Genomic DNA, 23,141 nt, shown 5'->3' with positions numbered 1-23,141 from the left:
GAGGTGGCTGGTGAGGAAGAGGAGGAACAGCTGGTTCCAGTGCCTGATGCACGGATATGCAGAAGACAGAGGAGAGGAGAGCAGTGGAAATCTATGGGCCGGTCCTTGGGATGGAAGAGCCACTGCTGCTAGCGAGGCCCTATCTTACCTCTGGGGATAAAAGGCAGGGGGCGGAGATGAATAGATGTGGCAGACAATTATTCATCTCACTGCCAGACAGACTTGTTAGCTTGAGTTGAGAGGCAGAGAGAGAGAGAGAGAGAGAGAGAGAGAGAGAGAGAGAGAGAGAGAGAGACTGTAGATGATAGTTAGTTAGATGATAGATAGATAGATAGATAGATAGATAGATAGATAGATAGATAGATAGATGAGAGAGAGAGAGAGAGAGAGAGAGAGAGAGAGAGAGAGACCCTAACCCTAACCAATAACGCCCAATCATGTTAGGGGTTGGCCCTTCCAAGAGCTGTTTTTGTTCTTCCAGAAACTATTTTAGATTCACTAAACCATCCTAGAGACGATGTGTTTTTAAGGTTGGTTGTTCAATGCCCTGTAGAGGTGTTTGAGTGGCATCAAGGATTTTTTTTTTTTTTAAAGAAAACCAGCCCAATCTAATCACTTTGTGCTTTGTCATTTTCTCTCTCCTGGAATCAAAGCTACAAGTGCAATTGCGACGCAGGCTGGAGTGGGACAAACTGTGACATCAATAACAACGAATGCGAGTCCAACCCTTGTGCGAACGGTGGAACCTGCAAGGATATGACCAGCAGTTACATTTGCACCTGCCAGGAGGGATTCAGTGGTAAGAACCTGGGCTTCACCCACAGTTTCGCCCCTCTGAAAGTCATGGCAAATTACTCTTCTTTTACACCTTGATCTTTAGCTTAGACTAGGGGTCCCCAAACTTGGCGACTTTAAGACTGGTGGACTTCAACTCCCAGAATTCTCCATTCAACCATGCCTGTTGTTGTTGTTTTTCTTTTTCTCCTACTCCCTAGAGTGGAGAGGTTGCAGAGGAAGGGATTACAAGAGAGTAAGGAAGTCTAGTGAAGCTGGATGGAGAATTATGGGAGTTGAAGTCCACAAGTCTTAAAGTGGCCAAGTTTGGAGACCTCTGGCTTAGACTAAGTACTCAAGGAAAGGAAGCCAAACTATTATAAATAGATACTATAAACCCTTGACTATAAAGTGGTACCTCGGTCTATAAACCAGACGAATGACCCATTGGGATCCCCATATCAAAACACCTTGCCTTATGTGCAGCCAGAATTTGAAAATAACATTTAACACAGCGCAATGGTACTGAAGCAAAATGGTTTGGTTGAGATCGGCATGTGATTGGGGTAGATTGCAGGGGTGGCACCGAAATATAATTTTATCATATTTCATCTATATCTTTAATTATTGCATCTTATTCCAATTCCATTTTAGACTGTATTTTATTCTAATTTCATTTTAAATGATATTTTATTCCAGTTTCGTTTTAAATTGTATTCTATTCCAATTCCATTTCAAATTGCTTTTATCAAATTTAAGTCATAGTTTGTCCCTGGAACTCTGCATTTTGATACGGCCCAAGGGCTAATCAATAAATAAAGATTGAGCTATAAATAAATACTATAAACCTTTGACTAAAATGGAAGGGCTTAGTTAAATATCTGTTCAAGAAAGGGTTGACAATCCACATTTGGGGAGGTAGGCCTCCAAAGGGCTTGATCTCAATCTGACCCCACCGGGTTTTGGGGGCAGCCATCAGAAGATCTAGCCCCACATTTCTCAACCTTGATAATTTTAAGATGTGTGGAATTCAACTCTCAACTTGGTTGAGGGAATTCTGGGAGTCGAAAGCTTTAAAAGTCACAGAGGTTGAAAAACATCAGTCTAGCCTAAAAGTCTGTATAGAGATTTCTCAGTTATCCAGGTCATGGTTATCCCAAAGGTGCTTTTTTCCCAAGATGCAACTGGACTTCCTTGTTGTTGTTTTTTTTTTACGATGTTTCGCTTCTCATCCAAGAAGCTTCTTCAGCTCTGACAGGGGCCTCATTCCCCACCATTCAGTCGGAGCTGAAGAAGCTCCTTGGATGAGAAGCGAAACCCCTTCAAAAGAAAAAAACAAGTCCAGTTGCCTCCTGAAAAAAAAAAGCACATTTGGGACATCGGTCTAGCCCGCTGTGTCAACTCATAAAATATTTCTATGGTCTTTTTAGAGTTGGCAATAGAAAGGGAGAGGGGAGCAGTGCGGCAGCTTGCAAACTGAAAGTGCATTCCATAAATGCTTTCAAAGATAGTAACTAGGTGACTGAAGTTTCTGCTGCACAAAATTCTAACTGGAGAGCCTGATTGATGACTCTTGGCGATGGATGTGTCCCATTGGAGAATATGAATTATGAATACACCCAGAGGGGGGAAAACTAGGGTCAAGGGTGACAATGAATTATGTGCCTCGGAGTCGGCTACACCCAGGCAGTGCCAGCATGTTAACTTCCAATAAATCCTTTCGAAGTTTTGGAAGTTTGGCTCGAGACTCGTGATTTAAATGGGGGGGTAACTGCTAGAATCCTGACACGCTGCTGTTCCAGGTTGGGGGAAGAACGCTTGGGTGGCTTAGGGGGTCCCCCAAACATATCCCCCAGAAATAGGTGGGACCCTGCTGACCTCCTTCTTTCTCCCAGGACACAACTGCCAGTTCAACATCAACGAATGTGCCTCCAACCCTTGCCTGAACCAGGGGACCTGCATTGACGATGTGGCTCGCTACCAGTGCAACTGCCTCCCACCCTATACAGGTGAGAGAGCCAGTTCTTGGATGGGGGGCTTCAGTGAGAGAGAAATGTGGCCGTGTGTGTGTGTGTGTGTGTGTGTTGTGTATGTCCCAGAATAGCTGAGGTGCATAAGTGGGAACAGAAGAACAAAGCACACTCACTTCTGGCGTTTCTGCGCCATGAAGGGTATTGACCTTCACGCCAGCCGGTTTGGTGGCCTCGGTCTCTGGCCACCAAACGTTGCTGTCATTGATCCAAAGAATAGATCTGCTCTGGGTGGGTGGATCTCTGCGGAAAAAGAGGCGGGGGTGGGAATCCATCTAATTCCCTGAGGAGTCCTGAAACCCTCAGGGCAGTTGCTGAATTGCCTTTCCCAAATATAGGTAGTCCTTGACTTACAACAGGCTGTTAGTGACCGTTCCACAAACTTTGCAGCTTTGTGGGGCTTAGCTGGGGTGGAGCGGGGTGGGGGAGAGGGGAACCAGGCTGCACAAGCATCGAGCTGGCACACATATGCACACATGTGCACAGCTCAATCTACGCAAGCGTCGGGCTGGCATGCATGCACGTGCAACTCGACTTGCTCAAATTGAGCTGCATGCATGTGCTCGCACACACACACACACAGACACACACACACACAGGCCCACTGGTTGAGCTATGTGTGTGCGTGTGTGTGTGTGCTGGCCCACCGCTCGTGCAGCCCGGTTCCTCATTGTCCTGGCAGTGAGCCGCAGTCTGGATGTTGGGGACCCCTGACTTATGACCGTTTCCCACACTTGTGACTGTTGCAGCCATCCCCCCAGGGTCCTGTGATCAAAATTCAAAATGCTTGGCAAAGCTGACTCCTGTTTATTTTTACTTTTTTTTTAAAAAAGAACCTTTTATTTTGATAACAAACATAGACAAACACAAACCATCAAATAAAACCATCTTCCCATAGACAGTGCGTCAGTTTGTCCATATCTATTGTGCACAATATCTCAACAGTCTTTCCCTCCTAAATTTAAATTAAAATTTGTAGGATGCAAATCAGCTATCCACATCATATCATATCACAATCAAACCATTATTAGACTTCGACTGTAAGTTCACGCCACCCTTTTCGAGCAAATCTCCACTTTTACAATGCTGACTCCTATTTATGACGCTGGCGGCGTCCCAGGGTCACGCAGCTTTCCAGAAACAAAGCCAATGGGGAAAGCCAAATTCGCATAACGACCATGTTATTAACTTCACAAGCCGCGGGGATTCACTTAAGGAACTGTTAGCACGAAAGGTCGTAAAATGGGGGGGGAAAAAAAACCCTCGCTTCAGAAATGTCTCACACAGCAGTGGAAATGTTGGTGCTCGATTGTGTGGTCGTAAGTCAAGGACTAGCTATCTGATCTCCCCCCACCTCAGATTTTTCCCTCATGCCAACATCTGGACCGGGGGAGGGAGAGGGGGTTGGCCTAGATGACCTACAAGGCCCCTTCCAACTCTTGTGTATTCTGTTATTTATCTCCTGCCCCCAATTGTGGCCCTTTTTGTGTTTTTGCAAACTTTGCCCGTTGGCCCATCCTCCCTTTCGGAACGGAGGCCCCTTGCATCACCGCGCGCGCAGGAGGGCTGCTCGTTTGGCCGCTCGGGCTGTTTCCTGCTTCCTCCCCCCTGCGCAAAATGGCAACCTGTGGACAATTGGAGGAAGCCCTGGAGTTTTCCTGCCTTCGCTGGTTGCGGGAGAAACAACCCAGGACATTTTGGAGGCAGGGTGTGTGTGTGTGTGTGTGTGTGTGTGTGTGTGTCTGTGAGAGAGGGGGTGAGAGAGAGAGAGAGAGAGGGGGGAGAGAGAGAAAGAGGGAACAGAGAGAGAGGGGACAGAGGGGGGAGAGAGAGAGGAGGGGGAGAGAGAGGCCGAGAGCCCAGAGAAGGTTCCGGAAAACAAAAGGAAGGCCCTGATAGGAGGGAGAGAGGAGTCCGTCAGGAAGCAGGAAAGAGAGGCTGGGCCAGGGGCTTTTCCTCCTGCCTTCTGGTCCAGGTGAGGGTCACGCACAGGTGACTTTGGAGAATGCTGTTTGGACAACTGCAGTTCCTCGAATGTGCCCAGTGTGGATGAATTCACTCCCCAAAAGGAGAAAGCCCCTTGGAGAAGGTCCAGAAGGGATGTGGGAGGGCAGCCCCGGGCGACTGATCGCCAGAGTCCAATGTGCAACCTGTGGGAAGGTCAAAATAGACCCCACCGCCTGACATCTCAGCCGCGCTTGTGCCCTAGAGCAGGGGTCTCCCACCTTGGCAACTGTAAGACTCGTGGACTTCAACGCCCAGAATGCCTCAGTCGCCTTTGCAACTTGGAAGAATTCTGGGCGTTGAAGTCCACAAGTCTTACAGTTGCCAAGGTGGGAGAGCCCTGCCCTAGATCCAGCCGAGGGCTTTGGGGGCAACAGGATGGAAAGGAAATGGCCAGCGTGCCACGTAAGGCAGGCCACGGACTGCAGTGAACCCGAATTTTCTCTCCAACCGTAGGTCCCACCTGCCGGGAAGTGCTGGCACCCTGCGCGGATGGTCCCTGTAAGAATGGGGGCCAATGCAGAGAGTCGGAGGACTACGAGAGCTTCTTGTGCGCCTGCCTTCCAGGCTGGCAAGGTACGAGGGGGCCTCCTGGCTTTTGCAGCCCCCCTTGGGGTTTCTGAGGCCACTGCCCTTCCTTTCTTCCTTCCTTCCTTCCTTCCTTCCTTCCTTCCTTCCTATTCTGATCTTCCTTCCTTCCTTCCTTCCTTCCTTCCTTCCTTCCCTTCCTTCCTTCCTTCCTTCCTTCCTTCCTTCCTTCCTTCCCTGCTTCTTATTCTGATCTCCTTCCTTCCTTCCTTCCTTCCTTCCTTCCTTCCTTCCTTCCTTCCTTCCTTCCTTCCTTCCTTCCTTCCTTCCTTCCTTCCTATTCTGATCTTCCTTCCTTCCTTCCTTCCTTCCTTCCTTCCTTCCTTCCTTCCTTCCCTCCCTCCCTCCCTCCCTCCCTCCCTCCCTCCCTCCCTCCCTGCCTCCTCTGCCTCTCTCCCTTCCCAGCTAGCAATAGCACTTACATACCACTTCCCAGTGCTTTCCAGCTCTCTCTCTAAGCGGTTTACAAAGTCAGCCTCTTTCCCCCAACAATCTGGGTCCTCATTTTACCCACCTCAGAAGACGGAAGGCTGAGTCTGAATCTTGAGCCTGGTGGGATTCGATCTGCCCAATTGCAGGCAGCCGGCAGTCAGCAGAAGTAGCCTGCAGTACCACATTTTACAAAGGTCTAAAGCAGCATTTCTCAATCTTGTGACGCTAAGGTACCCGGACTATCTTTCCCAGAATTCCCCATGGCCGGCTGGGAGGTTCTGGGAGTTAATCCACACACTTTAAAATTGCTAAAGTTGAGAATGCTGCTATAAAGAACAAAATTTTTTTTTTTTAAACAGATCATATTTAGGTATATCCCTGCTCTGGATATCTACAGGCACACAAGCTTCATCTCCCAGAATTCCCAGCGAGTAGCTACTACACCGCCTGTGCTACTACACATCAATTCTGGGCATTGATGTCCACCCAACTGGAAGCCTTCTGCATTTGAGCTGATTAACGGGGTTAAATAATTGTAAACATAGGCATCCCCAACCTAGCCTAACATTCCCTTTCCAGATAAATCCTCCAAGTCAGCGATGAACAGTTTTGACAGTCTGGGTGGAAATGCCTTTGGGTCTCCCAACTCCAAATTTTCATCCCTCTCTCTGCTGCACTCATTCCATTTTTTTACATGAGCTGCACATACATGGAGACTGCAAGTCTAAAGCATTAGCTGATGCTTAATTAACGGTTTCTCAATCCTAATAAGTCTTAATTAGCTGACTACCTCAGAAGGGCCCTGCTGGATTATGGTCCCATGGTAACCAGGCGGAAGTTCTCAACTAGATCATCTCTTCTTCCACATTTCAGAGTCAAACTAGCAATCGTGGCTACCTTGGCTCCATCATTCGGGCCTTAATGAATTATTTTTCACTTTGCTTTCTTCCTCTAGTCTTGGGACCAAGTTCTTCCCTTTGTGTGTTTTCAGTCCTGACGTGCACATGTTCTTGGGGGTTTATGGCTGTATATTAATTAGCTTCCTGCTTTATATTAATCAGTTCAGCGCCGTTATATGGGATTTTTATTTTGCTATAATCCACCTTGGGCATAAGTCACGGTAAGGAGAGGCCTCTGGTCGTTCTAGAGCAGAGCTCTCCAACCTTGGCCACTTTAAGACTTGTGGACTTCAACTCCCAGAATTCCTCAGCTAGCAAAGCAAAGCTGGCTGAGGAATTCTGGGAGTTGAAGTCCACAAGTCTTAGAGTTGCCAAGGTTGGAGAGCCCGGTTCTCAAGGGATGAAGGGCACCATTGACCAAGAAGGAACTTTGCTGCTCTTCAGGGAAGAGTGGTCATTGAGTGGCTTTAGAGACGAGCGAAGAGGCCATTTCTCACAGTCATCTCTCTCTCTCTCTCTCTCTCCCTTCCCTTATCAGGGCAAACATGTGAAATCGACATCAACGAGTGCGTGAAGAGCCCCTGTCAGAACGGTGCCACGTGCCAAAACACCAACGGGAGCTACCGCTGCATGTGCAAACCTGGTTTCACAGGGAACAGCTGTGAAACGGACATCGATGACTGTCAACCCAGTAAGAATCCCGATGGGCCTGGGAAACAAACTCCCCGGTCAGGGCTTGTCCCGACTGAGCTGGGAAGATTGGGGGGTGGGGGGGATGACGACACACAGCTGGACAGCCGATCTGGTGCCTTTCAAGGCTTCTCTTTGAATGGAGAAAACTGCTTATCCCCCCCGTCCCCCACTGCCCCCTCCCCCTGATCGTCTGGGCACACAGGAACATCTCTGCAGGCCATTTGGTTTGGGGGGGACATTGGAGGAAAAAAGAGGTGCCCTTCCTTTGCAAAAGGAGCGAGGGGAGGGCATCCTTGCAGTGGTGGTATGCTACCGGGTTTGGACCGGTTCACTGGAACCGGTAGTAAAAAAAAAAAAAACCGCCGACGATTAGCTGAAGAGGAGGGGAAAAAAATCCTGACACTCAGCTGAGAGCCACGCCCACCAAGCCACGCCCACTGAACCAGTGGTAAAACAATTTTAATCCCACCACTGATCCCTTGGCTTCTTATTCCAGAAACCCAGCACCATGGATTTAAATTCCTGGAAAGCAAATTCCGGGCATGTTAGAAGCCAGGGACCCCCGAGGTGTGGTGGGGTTCCCTTTCCAGGAGTTGTTGAAGAGGTCATGGACAAGAGATACTACTACGCCGCTTGGGAGAGTGCCCCACAGGCCCCCTTCCCTCCCCCTGGTGGTGCGAATGTGATGCCAGTCTGGTTGTCTCTCCCCCCACCAGATCCCTGCCACAATGGGGGCTCCTGTTCTGACAGCGTCAACGGCTTTTCCTGCAACTGCCTGGCGGGCTTCCAGGGCCTCGAATGCCAGGAAGACGTGGACGAATGTGCCAGCAACCCCTGCAAGAACGGGGCCAACTGCACGGACTGCGTGAACAGCTACACCTGTACGTGCCCGTCTGGGTTCAGTGGGATCCATTGTGAGCACAACACTCCAGACTGCACGGAGAGGTAGGTTCATCCAGGAGGGGCCTTTCCAATAGAACCCCTTACTTCCAGGTGAGATTGGACACACAAGGAATTTGTCTCCGGTGCATAAGCTCTCAGTGTACATACAAGCAACAAGTGATAAACCATGATCATAGCCATCCTAAAAATACATTCATCATAAATCATAAGATACAACACTTAGTGATAGTTGTAGGATACTAAAGAAGCAATCAACATAAATCATACTAGAAAACTAGATAAAACAATATAGAATGGAATAGAATACAGAATATAGAATAGAATCGTAATATGGAATGGAATGTGATGAATAGAATAGAACAGAACAGGTGTGATTGGACACACAAGGAATTTGTCTTTGGTGAGTATGCTGTAAGGGTACATAAAAAATAAAATACATTCATCAAGAATTATAAGATACAACACTTAGTGATAGTCATAGATTACTATAAGCAATCAAATCATACATGGGTTACTAATACGCAATCAAAACATACTAGGAAAACAAATAAAAGAATATAAATCATAGAGATACAAGCAACACGGTTATAGTCATAAGTTGGAAGATATAGGTAATAGGAAGGATGAGAAGAATAATAGTAATACAGTCTTATTAAGTAATTTGACAGTGTGGAGGGAATTATTTGTTTAGCAGAGTGATGGCGTTCGGGAAAAAACTCTCCTTGTGTCTAGTCGTTCTGGTGTGCAGGGCTCTATAGCGTCGTTTTGAGGGAAGGGGTTGAAACAGTTTATGTCCAGGATGTGAGGGGTCCGTAAATATTTCCACAGTCCTCTTTTTGACTCAGGGTGCAGCATACAGGTCCTCCTCCATGGAAGGCAGGTTGGTAGCCATTGTTTTTTCTGCAGTTGTAATTATCCGTTGAAGTCTGTGTCTGTCCTGTTGGGTTGCAGAGCAAACAAACAATCATGACAACTTAAAGGTGGGCAGACTTCTTCCAGAAATTCCCAGCCAGCCACAAATCCTGGGAATTGAAGTCCACCCATCTTCAGGTTCTCGAGGCAGAGAAACGTTGATCTAGGATGTGCCCGATGGATCGAAACAGACCCCTTCTGACCTGGTCCTCACATTCATGTGGTGTCCAGCATCTCTGAGGCCAGGGGTGAGTGACACACTATCTTTCTTCCTCCTGCCACTCAGCTCCTGCTTCAACGGGGCGACCTGTGTGGACGGCATCAACACCTTCACCTGTGTCTGCCCGCCTGGCTTCACTGGCATTTATTGTGAACATGACATCAATGAGTGCGACTCCAGACCCTGCATGAATGGAGGAACTTGCCAGGACAGCTACGGGACCTACAAATGCACCTGCCCACAGGGGTACACTGGACTTAATTGCCAGGTATTTCCACTTCCTGTTCCAGGTGGAATATTCGGTCTGGAATTTCAAGGAGGGGAGGACAGGAGTCCTCGTCTAGTGACCCCCAATTGGCGTGGGCAATGTGGTAATGAAGTGAAGTGTTTGCTAGCCGATCTCACTTCAGCCCTCCTTTGCTGTACAGACTGCAAAGGTTACAAATGCAATGGGAATAGGAATAGAATAGAATTAGAACAAGAATTAGAAATAGAATAGAAATAGGAATAGAATTAGGAAATAGAAATAGAATAGAATTGGAACAAGAATTAGAAATAGAATAGAATTAGGAATAGAATTAGGAATTAGAAATAGAATAGAATTGGAACAAGAATTAGAAATAGAATAGAAATAGGAATAGAATTAGGAATAGAAATAAGAATTAGAGATAGAATAGAATTAGAACAAGAATTAGAAATAGAATAGAATAAAATAAGAATTAGAAATAGAATTAGAATTTGGAATAGAATTAGAATTTGGAATAGAATTAGGAATAGGAATAGAATAGAATAAGGAAGAAGAATAGAATAGAATAGAATAGAATAGAATAGAATAGAATAGAATAGAATAGATTATCAGAATTGGAGATTAACTGAGCCCAGTCCAGTCATCAACGGATAAGCCTCAGTGGGCGTTCTAGAAGTGAGCTCCAGCTTTTCCTGGCCAGGTAGCACTTTTCATAGGTTTTTGAGCATTGCAGAACATGGTAAGGATCGGTCAGAGCCCACAACCAAGAGAATTGGGGCTGCCAGCCTGACCAGGGGTGGTCCAGTCAGCACCTATGTGAGCCTTTTGAGGGTCCCAGCGAAGCAAACGGTGGGAAGCATCCCCACGATCTGTGCAAGGCAGCCCAGGTGTCAGCGTTCCAAGCAATGCACCCATAGAAAGCAGAGCTCTGAGGCAGAAAAATTCCCCAAAGAAGAATTTATTGGGTGCATCATCATGTTGGCACAACTGGGGAAAGCCGACTCTGAAAGTTCCCGTGGCTTTCACCTGATTAAAAAGTGAAAGTTTCCCCTTTTCCCCCACTGGTGACGCTGTCCAATCAAGGTGCTGGCTGGTTGCTTGGTTACTTGTTCCTCCCTCTGGCCAGCCACCTTTGAGAACGTCCTTGGTTCCCACAGGAAAACTTTCTTGGTTGGGCTACAAAAACCCCATCTAGCTATTCCCCCCCACCCCCCCGTTGTGTGGCAACCCTGAAGCTTCCAAGATGGCACCAGCCGGGTTCACTTCAGAGTTGCCCCCAGGTGTATTGGTGCTCCTGTCAGGGAACTCGTAGAGTTGCAGGTGACAGAGACCAAAATGAGAAAGAGAAGCTCCCACTTCCGGCATCTCTTGGGCACCGTCCCTCGCCAGGATTGCTCTCCGAGACGTCGCTTAGGTTCTGGTTAGCCTGCGGCAGCCCCGGCACCCATGGGGCTGGCTCTTCTGACCCCCTCACCGTATGCTCCATCCTCTTCCCCCTCTTCTCTGCAGAACCTGGTCCGCTGGTGTGACTCCTCTCCCTGTAAGAATGGAGGGAAGTGCTGGCAGACCAGCAATCACTACCGCTGCGAGTGCCCGAGCGGCTGGACCGGCCTGTACTGCGACGTACCCAACGTCTCTTGCGAGGTGGCTGCGCGACGGCAAGGTGGGTCCTCCTTCCTGCTCGGTTTCTCCGTGCTGGAGGGCAGGGGGTCCAGCAGGCGCCTCCTTCCAGGATCCTCTATCCAGAACTCCAGACAACTCGCCTTGAGGTCTGCCTGATGGGAATCCTCCTGACTTGGACCGTTGGTCGAGGGGCTGAAGAGGGTGGGGTTGCCTGGGCTGGAGGCCAGAAAAAAAATGCAAGGAAGAAGAAAGGGTTTGTCCAAGCTTGGGCCTGGACACTGTGATCAGATGTCAGGGTTCCGGCAGTTGCCCCCAATGAAATCATGAGTCTGGAGCCAAACTTCTAAAACTTCCAAAGGATTTATTGGGACTTAACATGCCAGCACGACCTGGGTGCAGCCGACTCTGAGTCACATCATTTATTATCACCCTTAACCCTGGTTTTCCCTCTACCCCCTGGGTGTATCATAATTCATATTCTCCAATGGGACACCTCCATAGCCCAGAGTCATCAATCAGGCTCTCCAGTTAGAATTTTGCCCGGCAGAAACTTCGGTCACCTAGTTACTATCTCTGAAAACATTTATGGAATGCAAGTTGCCGCACTGCTCTCCCCTCCCCCTTTCTGTTGGCAACTCTAAAAAGACGATAGAAATATTTTATGAGTTGACAGCCGGGTTGCTTTGCCCCTTCCTGGCCTCCCACATGTCTCCAATGGCCTCTCTCTTGCAGGACTGGACGTGGCCCGCCTGTGCCGAAACTCCGGCCTCTGCGTGGACAGGGGCAACACCCACTTCTGCCATTGCCAGCCTGGCTATACGGGCAGCTACTGTGAAGAGCAAGTGGATGAGTGCTCCCCAAACCCCTGCCAGAACGGGGCGACCTGCACGGACTATCTAGGCGGCTATTCCTGCGAGGTAGGCTTCCCGCCCAGGAAGAACGTGGGCTAGTTGGTTTCCCCAGCCGCCGGGCGTTCGGGCCACTTTCAGGAAGGCAGGATTCCAACCTGCCACCCAGGGCCGGGTTGGGAAGGTGCCTCGTGTCAGGGACATGGGGTCCTCCCTCCGTTTCCCAGGTAACCTTTGGAGGCAGGTGCCTAGGACAACCCAGCTTTGCTGCATGCTCAGAGGCGTCCGCATCTTCCTTTGCAGTGCGTGGCTGGCTACCATGGCAGGAATTGCTCGGAGGAGATCAAGGAATGTCTTTCCCATCCCTGCCAGAACGGTGGCACTTGCATTGATCTGCTCAACACCTACAAGTGCTCTTGTCCACGCGGAACCCAAGGTAGGAGACTCAAGCAGGCCAGGATTGTGTCTGTCATGCGTCAGCCGGATCTCCAGCTTGGGTGCTTACTATCGGGTGCCATAGTATTGGGGAGGGGGGACGCTCGGATATTTGGGAAGGGGAAGTGAGCTGCTGTGATCCCATGAGAACTGGGAGCTTTGCACTCACGAAACATGGCGCTGCCAAAGGGAGGTGTTTACACTCCTATCGAGCCAACTGTCTGCCATCACTTCAAACTTAGTCAAAGCGCCTCGTCCCGAAATCAGTGGAGTTGGGGGTTTTCTTTCCTGAGCTTGGAACGGAGGCAGGCCTGACATTAGGCAAGATCTGATTCAAACTAGCCCAAAATCGAAGAAATGGGGACCTGAGTATGTGGGCCCTTTCCCCATGAGCCACGGTGGCGCAGTGGTTAGAGTGCAGTACTGCAGGCTGCTTCTGCTGGCTGCCGGCTGCCTGCAATTTGGCAGTTCGAATCTCACCCGGCTCAAAGTTGACTCAGCCTTCCATCCTTCCAAGGTGGGTAAAAGGAGGACCCAGGTGGTTGGGGCAAGAGGCTGACTCTGTAAATGACTTAGAGGGGGTGGATCGTAGTTCATATTCTCCAGTGGGACACCTCCATAGCCCAGAGTCATCAATCAGGTTCTCCAGTTAGAATTTTGCATGGCAGAAACTTCAGTCACCTAGAAACTATCTTTGAAAACATTTATGGAATGCAGTTTCAGTTTTGCAAGCTGCCACACAGCTCCCCCCTCCCTTTCTGATGGCAACTCTAAAAAGACCATAGAAATATTTTGAGTTGACTTTCGGCTCCCCTCACTTCATATAATTCATTGTCACCCTTGACCCTGGTTTTCCCCCAACCCTTCTGGGTGTATTCATAATTCATATTCTCCAGTGGGACACCTCCATAGCCCAGAGTCATCAATCAGGCTCTCCAGTTAGAATTTTGCATGGCAGAAACTCGTTATTATCTTCTAAAACATTTATGGAATGCAGTTTCGTTTTGCAAGCTGTTGCACTGCTGCCCCCTCCCTCCCTTTCTGTTGGCAACTCTAAAAAGTCCGTAGACATATGTTATGCGTTGACCCAGTGCGTAAATAAATGGGAAGGGTCCTGCCCGACTCCATGCATTGACTGGCTCCCCATCCCTCCCCCCCCCCACCAGGCGTACACTGCGAGATCAACATTGACGACTGCAGCCCTGCCACCGACCCACAGACCCTGACCCCCAAGTGCTTCAACAAGGGGAGGTGCGTGGACAAGGTGGGGGGCTACAGCTGCCTCTGCCTGCCCGGCTTCGTGGGAGAGCGCTGCGAGGGGGACGTCAACGAGTGCCTCTCGAACCCCTGCGACCAGCGGGGCACCCAGAACTGCGTGCAGCGAGTCAACGATTACAAGTGTGAATGCCGTCCAGGATACACGGGTGAGGGCCAAGGGGGACCTCGGAGGCCTGGAGGTGGGGTTGGGCTGTTAAAGTTGGGATCTAGACAGGAGGGCAGCATCCTCCCACACTGCCTGCCTGCCTTCCTCCTGCCCTTCCTTCCTTCCTCTCGTTCTCAATTAATTCCTTCCTTCCTTCCTTCCTTCCTTCCTTCCTTCCTTCCTTCCTTCCTTCCTTCCTTCCTTCCTTCCTTCCTCTCATTCTCAATTCCTTCCTTCCTTCCTTCCTTCCTTCCTTCCTTCCTTCCTTCCTTCCTTCCTTCCTTCCTTCCTTCCTTCCTTCCTTCCTTCCTCTCATTCTCAATTCCTTCCTACCTGCCTTCCTTCCTTCCATTCTCATTCTCATTATCTTCCTTCCTTCCTTCCTTCCTTCCTTCCTTCCTTCCTTCCTTCCTTCCTTCCTTCCTTCCTTCCTTCCTTCCTTCCTTCCTCATTCTCATTTCCTTCCTTCCTACCTGCCTTCCTTCCTTCCTTCCTTCCTTCCTTCCTTCCTTCCTTCCTTCCTTCCTTCCTTCCTTCCTCATTCTCATTTCCTTCCTTCCTTCCTTCCTTCCTTCCTTCCTTCCTTCCTCATTCTCATTCTTCCTTCCTACCTTCTTCCTTCCATTCTCATTCTCATTCTCATTCTCATTCTCATTCTCATTCTCATTCCTTCCCCTTCCTTCCTTCCTTCCTTCCTTCCTTCCTTCCCTCCCTCCTTCCTTCCTTCCTTCCTTCCTTCCTTCCTTCCTTCCTTCCTTCCTTCCTTCCTTCCTTCCTTCCTTCCTTCCTTTTCCCTTCCCTCCCTGAATGCAGCTCCCATCAGTTCTTCATTGGGGAGGAACTTAACTGGGGTCCTTAAGCAGCAAAAGAAAGGGAAACAAGAAAAAAGGGCCCAACCTTTCGTCACAACTCCAACAAAGCAGTGGCCCATTTCCACAAAAGGTTTCCAAGCCCCGAGGGAGGCAGGCCCACTCTTCACCCAGAATGGCAGGTGAGAAAGCTTGGACCCCGAATTCAGTCTGAAGCCCCCCCCTCCCTTTTTTTGGGCTCTCCTTCCAGGACGGCGTTGTGAAACGGTGTTCAATGGCTGCCAGGAGGGACCTTGCCAGAATGGGGGCACCTGCGCCGTGGCCAGCAACACAAAACACGGCTACATCTGCAAGTGTCCTCCGGTATGTGGCCGGCCGGCATTTGTTTGGGCAGAGGCAGAAGGGGGGGGGGGAATGAGTGGGGGGGGCTCAGACGGGGTGCTGAAGCCCACAACTTCTTCACACCTGGATTGTGGTGGGACGGGTGGAGCTAGCTTCCTTCAAGACTTAGGGGGCTGAGTTTGCCCCAGGTGGGAAACTGAGCCAGCTTTCGGGAGGGTCTGTCAGGACACCCCCAGGGGGGAAGTTTCATGGTTCCACACCTAGTGCACACAGAGGAATTACAGACAAGTCCTTGGCTTACGACGTTAACCGAGCCCACAGTTTCATTTGTGCGTCAAAATGCTCATGAAAGGGGGAAGGGCTGTTTTCGAGGGACAGAGCTCACCTAGAGTCCAGGGTCCAGTCCTTCCAAAGGGTCCAGAGAAAGGGAAAGGAGGGATTGGGGGCCAGAGGGCTCAGCAGGAAGGTCCGAGAAGAGAAATGGAAGAGTCTGGAAGTATTGTGCCACAAGAAGAGGACAAGGCTCAGGGGCAGGAAAAGGCAGAGAATCTCCTTTTGTGTGGAATGTGGAACTCCAGAACTCTAGGGAGTGGTTGTGATGACCCAAAGGGGCATGGCACAAAAGCAACAAAGTCACAAAAGTAGGTAAAGTCCCTTTAATACCTCCAACTTGGTCCTCAATGTCCAGTTATCATCGGCTGGAGAAAAAAAACTCTCCCAAGAACAGTTTTTAAAGGGAAGAAATTCCGTCCAACCCAAAGTACATCTAAATTATAAATAAAAACCAACACAAACCATGTTGCAGCAATTAACGAGACAGGGCAGGATAAGGAATTGCAGAACTCAAAAGATAATGAAACACACACAGTTGGGAGGACGCCAGAACCCATATAAGATGTGACAAACAAAGATAATTCACGCTTTGCTTCCAGCAAGGTACGGTTGGCAAATGCTCTTTTTAAATCCTGTTTTCCCAGCTGCAGCTAATGAAGGGAATCAGGGCCCTTTCCTCCCCCGTAAACCACATTGCTCCCTTCTCCGTTTCTCCCTGCGTGCCCTAGGATGAAGAAGGGATGGCCCTGGGTCTTCCTCTGAATGCCCAGCCGGCCTGTGCCCTTCCCCAGTTTCCTCCACAGCCACCAGAGCCACACTCCCATTCCCTGTCAGCTGTTCAGCCTCCCCCTCGGAATCAGATTCCAACAGGGGCATGACAGCGGTTATGAAACCTCTCAATTCTAAGGAGTGGATGTGGAACCCCAGAATTCTAGGAAGGCAGCTTTTGATGGCACTTAGGACAGACCTGAGAGCCCTCTGATGGCAGCCCCCCAAGGCCAGGGCTGGGGTACCCCTCCCCCCTTGGCCAGATGGCCCCTGGTCTGGAGCTCTTGTCCCCCAGTCTGGTTGGTCCTTCCTTCATTTCCGCCTTCTTCCCCTCTCAGGGCTTGGACGGCATCACGTGTGAAAACGACCTGCGCAGCTGCGGGATGCTGCGGTGCCTGAACGGCGGCACCTGCGTCCCCAGCGCCAGGCAGTCCAGGTGCATGTGCGCGCCGGGTTTCACCGGCCCCGAGTGCCAGTTCCACGCGCACAACCCGTGCCACTCGGGCCCCTGTTACAACGAGGGCACTTGCCAGTTCAGCCCGGAGCCGCCCCACTACCGCTGCCTCTGTCCTGTCAACTTTAACGGCCTGAACTGCCACCTCCTGGACTTTGAATTCCCCGGGGGGCCTGGCCAGGACATCCCCCCTCCCCTGGTGGAGGAGAAGTGCGAAATCCCCGGCTGCCCCGGCCTCGCTGGCAACAAGATCTGCAACGCCGAGTGCAACAACCACGCCTGCAGCTGGGACGGCGGGGACTGCTCGCTCAACTTCAACGATCCCTGGAAGAATTGCACCCAGGCCCTGCAGTGCTGGAACTACTTCAATGACGGGAAATGCGACGTCCAGTGCAACAACAGCGGCTGCCTCTACGACGGCTTTGACTGCCAGAAGGTTGAGCTGCAGTGCAAGTAAGTGGCTGGGGGCGGTTGGCCAGCACCTGGGGCGTCCCTCTCCTGTGCCCCACTGGGGTTGGCCCCTTCGAAGGGAGGGGAAAGAGAAGGAGGTGGGGTTGCTTTTCGGGTGGTCTCTGCTCCCCTGGTCTTAAACTTTTCTTGCAGCAAAGTGATCCAGGTGTGATGGAACGGAACAGAATGGAATGGAATAGAAATAGAATAGAATAGAGAATTGAATTGAATTGTATTGAATTGAATAGAGAATAGAATAGAATAGAATAGAACAGAACAGAACAGAATAGAATAGAATAGAATAGAATAGAATAGAATAGAATAGAAGAGTAGGGTAGAATAGAATAGAATAGAACAGAACAGAACAGAACAGAACAGAACAGAATAGAATAGAATAGAAGAATAGAGTAGAGTAGAGTAGAGTAGAATAGAATAGAATAGAATAGAATAGAATAGAATAGAATAGAATAGGAGTAGAGTAGAATAGAATAGAATAGAATAGAATAGAATAGAATAGAATAGGAGTAGAGTAGAGTAGAGTAGAGTAGAGTAGAGTAGAGTAGAATAGAATAGAATAGAATAGAATAGGAGTATAGTAGAGTAGAATAGAATAGAATAGAATAGAACAGAACAGGAGTAGAGTAGAGTAGAATAGAATAGGAGTAGAATAGAATAGGAGTAGAGTAGAGTAGAATAGAATAGGAGTAGAGAGAATAGAATAGAATAGAATAGAATAGAATAGAATAGAATAGAATAGAATAGAATAGAATAGAGAGTAGAGTAGAATAGAATAGAATAGAATAGAATAGAATAGAATAGGAGTAGAGTAGAATAGAATAGAATAGAATAGAGTAGAGTAGAATAGAATAGAATAGAATAGAATAGAATAGAATAGAATAGAGTAGAGTAGAGTAGCGTGAGTAGAGTAGAGTAGAATAGAATAGAATAGAATAGAATAGGAGTATAGTAGAGAAGAATAGAATAGAATAGAACAGAACAGGAGTAGAGTAGAGTAGAATAGAATAGGAGTAGAATAGAATAGGAGTAGAGTAGAGTAGAATAGAATAGAATAGAATAGAGTAGAGTAGAATAGAATAGAATAGAATAGAATAGAATAGAATAGGAGTAGAATAGAATAGAATAGAATAGTATAGAATAGAATAGAATAGGAGTAGAGTAGAGTAGAATAGAATAGAATAGAATAGAATAGAATAGAATAGAATAGAATAGGAGTAGAGTAGTAGAGTAGAATAGAATAGAATAGAATAGAATAGGAGTAGAGTAGAATAGAATAGAATTGAATAACAGAGTTGGAAGCATGGCTTGCTCAGGAATTCTGGGAGTTGAAGTCCATAATTCATAAAAGGGCCATAGTTGCCCACCCCTGCCCTACACCACCTCTCAGAGATTGGCAGTCCGGTCTCTTCGTGAAAGCTTCCAGCGATGAAGATCCTGCAACTTCTGTTCCATGGGTTGCTTTGGTGTGACCCACTGCAATTTTTAAAGTCTTTTCGTGTCTCTTCACTCAAATGTTTCAAGCGTTTTGCTTGAGCTGTCTGCCCCTTCACACTCCCCTGCATTCGGTGTGAATTTTGAAAACCCCCCCTCTTTTGGGCCCCCAGTGATGCGACAGGGTGACCTACCTGGGAGCAACAGCAGTTGGCCTAGGTGTGTCCCAGTGGTGGGATTCAAATTTTTTTTTTACTACCAGTTCAATGTGCGCGGCTTGGTGGGTGTGGCAGGGGAAGGATACTGTAAAATTTCCACTCCCTCCCCACCCCACTAACCTGCTTTCCAGCTCCGTTCTCCTGTGCAGGGCAACCAAAGGAGACCTAACCGATCAGCAGAGACTCGATGGGAGGCAGAGAAGAGATGGGGTTGGCGGGGCCACTCAGAGGTGGGATTGGCCGGTTCTCCAAACTACTCAAAAGAACCGGCTGAATCCCACCTCTGGTCTGTCACATCATCAAGCGCTGGACTGAGCCAAGGGGAGAAGAGTTGGGCTGCCCTACACATTCAGCCAGGGTGGGGCCCAACTGGCCTGGCAAGTCTCCGATGAGGGGGCTCCCGCGTCCATGATGCACTTGGGCCCAATTCTTCCTTTGGGAAGGGAATGAAGCCCTGGGCTAAATTTGCTGGGCTGAAGAGACCCTCAGCAACTGTCCTTTATGGCGATTGCTCATCCTTCCCAATCTAGCTGTCAATCCAGACAGGGAGACAGGATAGCAGTCTTCCAATATTGGAGGGAGGAGGAGGGGGTCGAGCTATTCTCCAAAGCACCCGAAGGCCAGGCAAGGAAGAAGGGATGGAAGCTGACCAACCTGGAAATATGGAGGAATTTTCTGACAGGGAGAACCATCAACCCATGGAACAGAAGTTGCCTTCAGAAGTTGTGGGAGCTTCATCACTACTGGAGGCTTCCAAGAAGAAGCTAGACTGCCATCTGTCAGAAATGGTGTAGGATCCCCTGCTTGGGCAGGGGGTTGGACTAGATGACCTTCAAGATCCTGTCCAACTCTATTAATGTTAATTCTTGTGATTTATAATAAAGTCCAATTTTGCATCAGTGTCTCTGAAACCCAAATTGCAGTGGTCTTTTGTGCCAGGTGATCTGATCTGGCTACCCGTGGCAGGCAACGTATCCTCTGCTGCGCCTCCACCATAGGGCATTCAGAGATACACTGCTCCTGAAAGTGGAGGCTCCATTCACTCATTTCTTCCCTCCCTCTTGGCAGTCCTCTCTACGATCAGTACTGCAAGGACCATTTCTCCGACGGCAACTGTGACAAGGGCTGCAACAGCGCCGAGTGCGAATGGGACGGCCTGGACTGTGCCAACCACGTGCCCGAGAGGCTCGCCGACGGCACCCTGGTGATTGTGGTCCTCATCCCCCCCGACGTCCTGAGGAACAACTCTCTCAACTTCCTGCGGGAGCTCAGCCGGGTCCTGCACACCAACGTGGTTTTCAAGAAGGACGCCAAGGGGGAGTCCATGATCTTCCCTTATTTCGGGAATCCGGAAGAGCTGAAGAAGCACCGCATCAAGAGGTCAGCGGACGGCTGGCCGGACGTGTCTGAAGTGGTGGTCAGCGTGACGGAAGCTCTCCACTCGACACTCAGCCGGAGGCCAAAGAGAGAGATGGACCAGGTGGAAATCTACGGGTAAGCAGGCCACTACGGCGTGTGTGTGTGTGTGTGTGTGTGTGTGTGTGTGTGTGTGTAGTTGAGAGCAGGGGTCTCCAACCTTGGCCACTTTAAGCCTGGTGGATTTCAACTCCCAGAATGCCCCAGCCAGCTGTCTGGGAGTTGAAGTCCTCCAGGCTTAAAGTGGCCAAGGTTGGAGACCCCTGCCTGGTCTAGGGCAAGGAGGAGACCCTAAATCAGGGGTGTCCAACAGTCTTAAAGTTGCCAAGGTTGGACACCCCTGCCCTAAATAGAAAGTCCTCGATTTGACAACAGTTCATTTTGTGTCTGTAGAGATTCTCCATCCTCCAGGTCACGGTTGTGCCAAAGGTGCTTTTTTCTGGAGGCAAGTGGACTTCCTTGTTTTCTCTTTGAAGATGTTTCGCTTCTCATCCAAGAAGCTTCTTCAGCTCTGACTGGACGGTGGAGAAGGGAAGGATTTATACTCCTTGCAGACAGCTGGTCATTTGCATCCTTTTAGAGGGTCATTGAAGCACTTGAAGGTTTATCTCTATGGCTACATGAATCTCTACAGACATTTAGCTGTACAATTTGGGATGGACACCCTTGGAATGGGGTGGATCCTCAAGTTACAGCCAGATTAAGCCCCAAATTTCCATCGCTAAGCAAGACAGATGTTAAGTGAGTTTTGCCCCATTTTATGACCTCATCTTGCCACGGTTGTTAAGAGAAATCGCAGCAATTGTTAAGTTGGTTGTAACTTGGTTGTTAAATGAACCTGGCTTGACCACTGACTTGGCTTGTCCGAAGTGTCAGCTTTGGAAGCCCTGTTCCACGCTGCCCCATAGCCTGAGAAAGTGGGAGGAGGGGGATGATTTCAATTCAGTAGCTCTAAGTAGACAAAACAAAATTCTTTTTGTTAGTTCAAGGTCACAGGATGAAATTAGGACCTTACTTTTGGATGGATCGTGAGTGGGCCCTGTGATGTCATGACGGCCAAGGTGGGGATGGATTTGTAGTTTGGGAAATTGTGGGAAGCCCGAAAACTTTTAGTTTCCGGTTTCCACAGATGTGCCAGGTGCTATTCTAATAAAGGTACTTTTGAGATGCGTTTGTCTCGGAGTTACTGATGGGAATGGAGGTTTGCTGGAACCCGGGACAATGCGACCGTCGTAAATATGAACCACGCTGGAGAGTTCCATCCTTGAGGCCACCGCACCACCGCTCCTCCTTCCAACTGGAACAGTCTTGTTTATCTCTGTATGTTCTCCCTTCCCCAAACCTGCAGGTCTATCGTTCACCTGGAAATCGACAACCGGCAATGCATCCAGGCCTCCTCTCAGTGCTTCCAAAGTGCCAACGACGTAGCGGCATTCCTGGGCGCCTTGGCCTCCAGCGACAGCTTGAAGTTTCTCTACAAGATCGAAGCCGTGAAAAGTAAGCTGTCCTGACCCAGCTCCCCAAACACGACGTGGACGCAAAAGATTCCTTTAATTAGGAATGCCGGCGGCCCTAGCAAAAAGTTTCTCTCTCAGGCTAATCAATCCACATCATCTTCATCCCCTGCCTTTTATCCCTAGAGCTGGGCTGGGGCTTCGCTAGCAGCGGGGGCTCTTCTGTCCCAAGGACCAGCCCATAGATTTCCACTCCTCTCCTCTCCTCTGCCTTCTGTGCATCTGCACTTCAGGCACTGGACCCAGCTGTTCCTCCTCTTCCTCATCAGCCACCTCCAGACCTGGGGGCTGTTGACTCTCCATCGGAGGGCTGACGGATGGCCCAGGCTTTGCCTCTGTCTCTGTCTCTCTGCCACCTCCATTCCCTCTTCCCCTTCACATGGCTGTGAGGAAACTAATGCAAATCTCAGAAAGGAGAGAATATAAATGTTTAAAGAGATGGAGCATGAACACAGAGGCTAGTAGAGTAGAGTAGAGTAGAGTAGAGTAGAGTAGAGTAGAGTAGAGTAGAATAGAATAGAATAGAATAGAATAGAATAGAGCCGGAAGGGACCTTGGAGGTCTTCTAGTCCAGCCCTGCTCAAGCAGGAGAACCAATAGCATCTCAGACAAGAGGCTGTCTCTCTTCTTAAAAACCTCCAGTGATAACGCACCCATAACATCAGAAGGCAAGCTGGTTAATTGTCCTCACTATTAGGAAGTTTCTCCTTAATTCCAGGTTGCTTTTTTCCTTGACTAGTTTCCATCTGTTGTTAATTAATTAATGTTAATTCCCAACCATTGCTTTTTGTCTTGCCTTCTCCTGCTTTGGAAAATAATTTGCTCCCCTCTTCTTTGTGGCGGCCCCTCAAATACTGCTCTCCTGTCCCCCCTAATTCTTCTTTTCTTTAAACTAGCCAGACCCAAATCCTGCAGCTGTTCTTCATATGTTTTGGTCTCCAGGCCTTTGATCCATCTTAGTTGCTGTTCTCTGCACTTTTTCCAAAGTCTTAACATCTTTCTTTTTTTTTGTAAATTTTATTGGTTTTTAAAAACAAACATAAACAAACAAAACATAAAAACATCAAACTTTCTTCCATAGGTATACAAACAGTGTGCCGGTTGGTTTACAAATTATTTTGTGCATCCATTTCGTAGTCTTTAATTACAGTTACATTACATAAAAGCTCATATTATCAATCAAAAATTAAATACCCTAGTATCATTATTAATCAATCATTTGACTATAGTTTTATTCATTCATATTTTACGAGATAACCATAATTTACTTAGTTTATTTTATAACCATTCATATTATCCTCCCAAATCTATCCTAAAAACATTTTGTAGATATAATAAAAAAGAAGTACATCTTTAT

The 23,141-nt window shown here is 48.6% G+C and overlaps 1 protein-coding gene across 1 annotated transcript in view; it reads left to right on the top strand.

Annotated features, from left to right (window-relative positions):
- Window positions 1-23,141, top strand: part of NOTCH1 (notch receptor 1) — a 117,879-nt gene that overhangs the window by 76,521 nt on the left and 18,217 nt on the right. Inside the window, exons 15-28 of the mRNA XM_087943903.1 lie at window positions 654-799; window positions 2,670-2,783; window positions 5,265-5,384; window positions 7,266-7,418; window positions 8,137-8,365; window positions 9,522-9,723; window positions 11,212-11,365; window positions 12,058-12,242; window positions 12,477-12,609; window positions 13,775-14,032; window positions 15,091-15,203; window positions 16,622-17,190; window positions 19,923-20,348; window positions 21,619-21,767. Coding sequence (XP_087800029.1) covers window positions 654-799; window positions 2,670-2,783; window positions 5,265-5,384; window positions 7,266-7,418; window positions 8,137-8,365; window positions 9,522-9,723; window positions 11,212-11,365; window positions 12,058-12,242; window positions 12,477-12,609; window positions 13,775-14,032; window positions 15,091-15,203; window positions 16,622-17,190; window positions 19,923-20,348; window positions 21,619-21,767 — 2,951 coding nt within the window. The remainder of the gene's footprint in view (window positions 1-653; window positions 800-2,669; window positions 2,784-5,264; window positions 5,385-7,265; window positions 7,419-8,136; window positions 8,366-9,521; window positions 9,724-11,211; window positions 11,366-12,057; window positions 12,243-12,476; window positions 12,610-13,774; window positions 14,033-15,090; window positions 15,204-16,621; window positions 17,191-19,922; window positions 20,349-21,618; window positions 21,768-23,141) is intronic.

This window comes from Notechis scutatus, chromosome 15, assembly GCF_049901735.1.
Source record: "Notechis scutatus isolate UNSWTSFEM ecotype Mainland chromosome 15, rNotScu1.2, whole genome shotgun sequence".
NCBI classification, from domain to species: Eukaryota; Metazoa; Chordata; class Lepidosauria; order Squamata; family Elapidae; genus Notechis; species Notechis scutatus.
This window is presented reverse-complemented; position numbering and strand designations above follow the sequence as displayed.